Here is a 5,056-nt window from a genome sequence, read left to right as displayed (position 1 = left end):
GTATCATGCATTATGGTTACACACCAAGCGATTGTTTATTTGACATAGTCGCATATCTGTTGAAAAACAGGATGACCTTTGAATAAATACGAGCTATAACAATCCACAATTTTATTTCGATTTTGCATAACAATGACCAGCATGCAATAAATTATTTCAACACATATTTGGATTTGAGCTTCATATGTAAACAACATGAAGTTAAAATGCACGACGAATACCTTACACGAATGAGTGTTCCGATATCACACGATGCTCTTTAAGGAGATAGATTTGCCATTGCATGGCTTTCAAGCTCCTTTTAAGACCAACTCAAGTGTGGTCATCTGCACTTGGAAAGATATGTATGTAGTGTGGCAATGAAAATGTATCGACCCCATTATGGATTTTGCCATGATAGTTTTATACACCCTTACTGCTAGTTACCGCTTTGAGCCAATTGTTGAAACGACAACTCAATCTGATGATGAAGTTGTAATTCTCACAGCAACTATAGACCCAAATCTCGCACCTAGTGTTGAAAACCAACACTCAATTGACGTTGCCTTGCATTATCAACATAGCCGCCGTGATTGCTTATTCGATACAATAAAGTACTTAGTCTATACTATTGGACTCTAATATTATCGATGTTTAAGCTTAAATTCTTACAACATTTCTCTCTTTTGATGCATGTTCTCGATGCAAATAAGATTTGAAATCAGTAGTAGAGATGCCACATGGGATGCAAGATTGAAGGATGATATTTCATATGGTTGTAGTCTATGACACAATGCAAGATTATTTAGATAGCAACCAAGGCCTCGGTTACGCGCTGGTGTGAGCATAGTCTTATTCATGTATTTGTTGGGCTTCAATTCCCAAAAGACGCAAATCTTTGCACATCACCAAAAACACTACCCCTTACATTTGTAAGGAGGATCAGGTCTTGATGGACCCTGTATCGTGTCTTTTTTTTTTGTTCTTTATGATATTTTCATGAAAGAGTAGGATCCAAGTTTCAATTAAGATTGTAGTTATGTGCTCCATGACAAAAAAAGAAAATTTGAAATATAGAGAGCTATAGTGACATTAAGCAGCCCAAGCCACAATACATGCACGCTTGTTTCTCTAAGATAGTCTCTCAATAAATTCAATAATATGAGCAATTGAAACTCCTTCGAAGAAAAACCTTTCTAAAGTAAGCAATGGGATAGCTTTACTATGTTGTAAGCCACGGGCTTCCCACTAGTATTGATGGATCATGCGTTCGCTGTCGATCATGAATGCATTCCGGCTGTTGGGCACAATTCAGCTATGACATTGTATGTCACACTGACAAACTTGTCTGCCGAATTCAGACATACTGCCTTTAAAACTTTTCGATGTGGCAATTTGCAAATCTCAAGCACAGATGTGGATAACATTGACAAATAGAGCGTGATGGAGAAGAATTCCACAATACAGGAGAAATCTTACTGAATTGTAGGACAATTGGAAGAAGTATTCGAAAAATCTGTAATAATGGTAGATACTTTGCTCCAGCAGAGAACAGAAGAAATCCGGTCGGCCTACGGGGCAGGCAAAGAATGCTGTCGAAGAGTACGCTCAAGCTCTGGTACAATCGAGCGAGCCGGCCACTCCAGAAGCAATGATTTTATTGCTAGCTGTTTAGTGATAAACGGAATGTTGTAGGCAGCTGAAGGTCTGAATGCCGCTACAATCTCGGCGGACATTGATCTAGCGAGCTGATGGTCTGATGAGAGAGTTGTAGAGCTGATGCTGCGGAATTGTGTCGAGGATATTGTAGCCATCTATATGATATGATATGATCCGTTGCTTGCTCATTTGCTAGCTACACCTTGTACACATCTACGAGCGGTTGCTTGCAAATATGCTACCTAAATCTCATTTTGCTTGCTCAGTAATGCTAGCGAAATGATGGTATGACCCGTTGCATGCTGATCATTTGCTAGCTAGATCTTGTACACATCTATGATATGATCCGTTGCGTGATCATTTCCTAGCAACATCTCATTTGCTTGCTCATTACGCTAGCTAGATCTCATTTGCTTGCTCATTTCGCTAACTACAACATCGACTCCTCATCACTATCATCCCGGTGAGGAATCATCGGGGAGCGGAGAGGACAGAATTGGAGACATGGGTGGCAGAGGAGCGAACGGAGGAGAGGTGGGAGGAGAAATTAGGCTGGCGATCGGAGCTGGAGGCGGAGAAAGTGGCCGCGGAACGAGTACGTAAAGCGAATTGCAAGAGCGAAGGAGGATCATCAACCTCAGAATGACCTTCAAGCATCCGAAGAACAGTGCTCATGCAAGGCCTAATCGAAGGATCTTCCTGAATACACCACATCGCCACCTTGATCATCCTCTCCGCTGCTTTCTTCTCCATCGTCTCCCCTTCCATCTTCGCCAACCTCTCGTCCACGATCTCCATCGCCTTCCCTTCCTCCACCTTCATCACTGCCCATGCCGGAAAATACCAAAACGTATTCCTCGCCACCTCCACATTCCTCCTCCCGCTCACCAGCTCCAACAACACCATCCCATAGCTGTATACATCGCTCTTGCTCGTCACTGCTGCCCGTAGTAGCCACTCTGGTGCCACATACCCCGGCGTCCCCCTCATGTTCGTCACCACATCGCTCTGATCCCCCCTGTCCATCAGCTTCGACAGCCCGAAATCCGCCAGCTTCGCTATGAACCCCTCGTCCAGCAGTATGTTCTGCGGCTTCACGTCCAGATGCACGATCCTCTCCCTTGATTCCTCGTGCAGAAATGCCAGCCCCCTCGCTGTATCCAGCGCAATCTTGTACCGCGTTGCCCAATCCAGAAACCTGGATTCATCGTCGCCGGAGAATAGCCACCGATCCAAGGACCCGTTCTCCATGTAATCGTAGACCAGCAGACGCTGCGATCTTTGGGTGCAGAACCCACGAAGACGGACAAGATTCAGATGGTTGATGCTGCCCAGTGCCGCGACTTCCGCATGAAATTCCTTCTGGCCCTGCCTTGCACTCTCCAGCCGTTTCACTGCTATCTTTGTGCCATTGCCCAGCTTCCCTTCGTAGACTGAGCCAAACCCACCAGAACCGAGCTTCATTCGAAATCCGTCCGTGGCTTTGTACAGCTCCTTATACGAGAATCGTGTCGGCAAGCCCGGCAGACTCTCTAAGAACGCGTCATCTGCATAGGTCTCTGCCAATCTCCTCCGAATTCTGATGCCTACAACCGTGAAACTGACGAGGCATAATGCCGTTAAGAACGCAGCACACAGAATAATACCCAGCATCATTTTGCTGGAAACAGAGTTATCTATGGAAGGACTAGAAGGCGTGTAAGAATCGGAAATGCTACCGTCTCCAACTTTGACGAAGGCATGGAAGCTAGCATCGGAAACCTTTTGAATGCTCATGACTTCTTGATAGTGGAAGCACTTGTTGGTGCTGTCGTCGTAGAATGCGACGGTACAATTGCAGCTCTTAAAACATGACAATTTGCAGTCCGTGAGCGAGGACGTGCCCTGATAGACATAGTCATTTGCGAAATAGCTCACACCAACCAACTCCACAAATTGATTGCTTCCATTGCATCTCACGGGTTGGGACATTGCACAGCCTGCAGTGGGATCGGAAGGATTCTTTGCGTGAAACAATCCTGTAGAAGAACCAAGCTGCGGGCAGCTGCACGATCCGTAAGAACTGCACACTCCAAAATCTCCACATCTACCAGGAAGAGCACAAACCAAGCTGCCCGAAAAGATCTCCTGATCTATGCCCCAGCCGTAGTGCAGCCTGTACACATAAGTTCGGAAATTACCATCGGAATCAAGCCGGAAGAAAACATCGCTGTTGTTGTCGTTGGAACCGACGGGAATGATGAAGGAGCGGTTGCACTCGGGCATGCCGGAACTGGGTTCCTGTTGAAAAGCGAGGATTCCTCCCCCGGAGCTGTAATTCATGGTGGTGCCACGACAAAGGGGATGCTGCACCGATTGAACGGTGTTGTTCTTGTCAGAAGTAGAAAACCCCACGACATGGTAAGGCAGAGGGCCGGAGGGAGTGGCGACATACATGATCAGACCTCCAGGCTCCATCACGACGAAGTATTTGCCCTCCGAAACGTTGTTATACGAAACGCTAGCGACTACTTGCGTTCCTGTGGCGATGACTTGCCCCGGAAGAAGAGTGTCGGAAGGATGGTCGAAGCTCTGCCATACCTTGTTCCCGTTCACATCCAAAAAGACCAGATTGCCGGAGTTCTGCAGCTCTAATGTAACCCCCGTCGTGATTCCAGTCGACCACGCTACAGATCCATCGCGATCCCGTAGCTGCAAGTTCCCGTCTGCCTGCAGCTGCAGCGCAGCCATGTCGCTCACGGGGTGGTTTCGGTTCGCTATCCAAACCTGCTGAGCTCCTGCACCGCCCGCTGCAACCACATAGCTGCTACTGCTGGTGCTGCTGAGGCTGCTTAATCCACCGTTACCGGGAATGTAAACGATCGAGAGAAAGAACTTCTGATCAGAAGTTGCAACCCAACCCCAAGAGAAGTTGATGTTGCTACTGTTGAGGATGGAGGACATGGAACCGACGACGGAACCAGTTGCTGGGGTGGAGCTATCGGGAGGAGAAACAGGGGAGGCAGCATAGGCGAGGAATGGAGCTGAGAGGGTGCTACGAGCAGATACGAGAGTAATTTGAGCCAGGAGAGTCACCGCTAGAACATGTTGGACGAGAAGAGCAAAATCCATGGAAGAAGCTTAGCTAGCTAAAGAAACAGCTTGAACACCAAACATCTAAAAAAATTTGAGCACGCCCAACCTAGAGCTCGACCAGCATCTATACCAGAACCAATGAAGAAGAAGATGAGAGAAGATCACGAAGAAAAAGATGAGAAGATGAGAAGCTCGGCCAGCAAACATCTAACAAAGATCTCTACCTCTCTGTTTTTGGAAGGCAGAGCCAACGAAGAAGAAGATGACAGAAGCTCTTTTGCTTCAAAGTTGCTTGAAAAGTTCCAAAGGTTTAAGAGGCACAAGAAGGGCAAGCTCCAAAGGT

The 5,056-nt window shown here is 46.8% G+C and overlaps 1 protein-coding gene across 1 annotated transcript; it reads right to left on the bottom strand.

Moving 5' to 3' along the window:
* Nucleotides 1-1,542: 1,542 nt before the first annotated feature.
* LOC147892559 (G-type lectin S-receptor-like serine/threonine-protein kinase SD2-5) lies at nucleotides 1,543-4,776 on the bottom strand. Its single transcript, XM_087387101.1, has one exon. The coding sequence runs from the start codon at nucleotides 4,747-4,749 to the stop codon at nucleotides 2,110-2,112; it is 2,640 nt and encodes an 879-aa protein (XP_087243227.1). The 5' UTR covers nucleotides 4,750-4,776; the 3' UTR covers nucleotides 1,543-2,109.
* Nucleotides 4,777-5,056: the final 280 nt, after the last annotated feature.

Source organism: Dipteris shenzhenensis, chromosome 16 (genome assembly GCF_047967505.1).
Source record: "Dipteris shenzhenensis isolate YYH24624 ecotype China chromosome 16, Dip_SZ_1.0, whole genome shotgun sequence".
NCBI lineage: Eukaryota > Viridiplantae > Streptophyta > Polypodiopsida > Gleicheniales > Dipteridaceae > Dipteris > Dipteris shenzhenensis.
The sequence above is the reverse complement of the archived record's forward strand: the minus strand, read 5'-3'. Positions and strand labels throughout refer to the sequence as shown.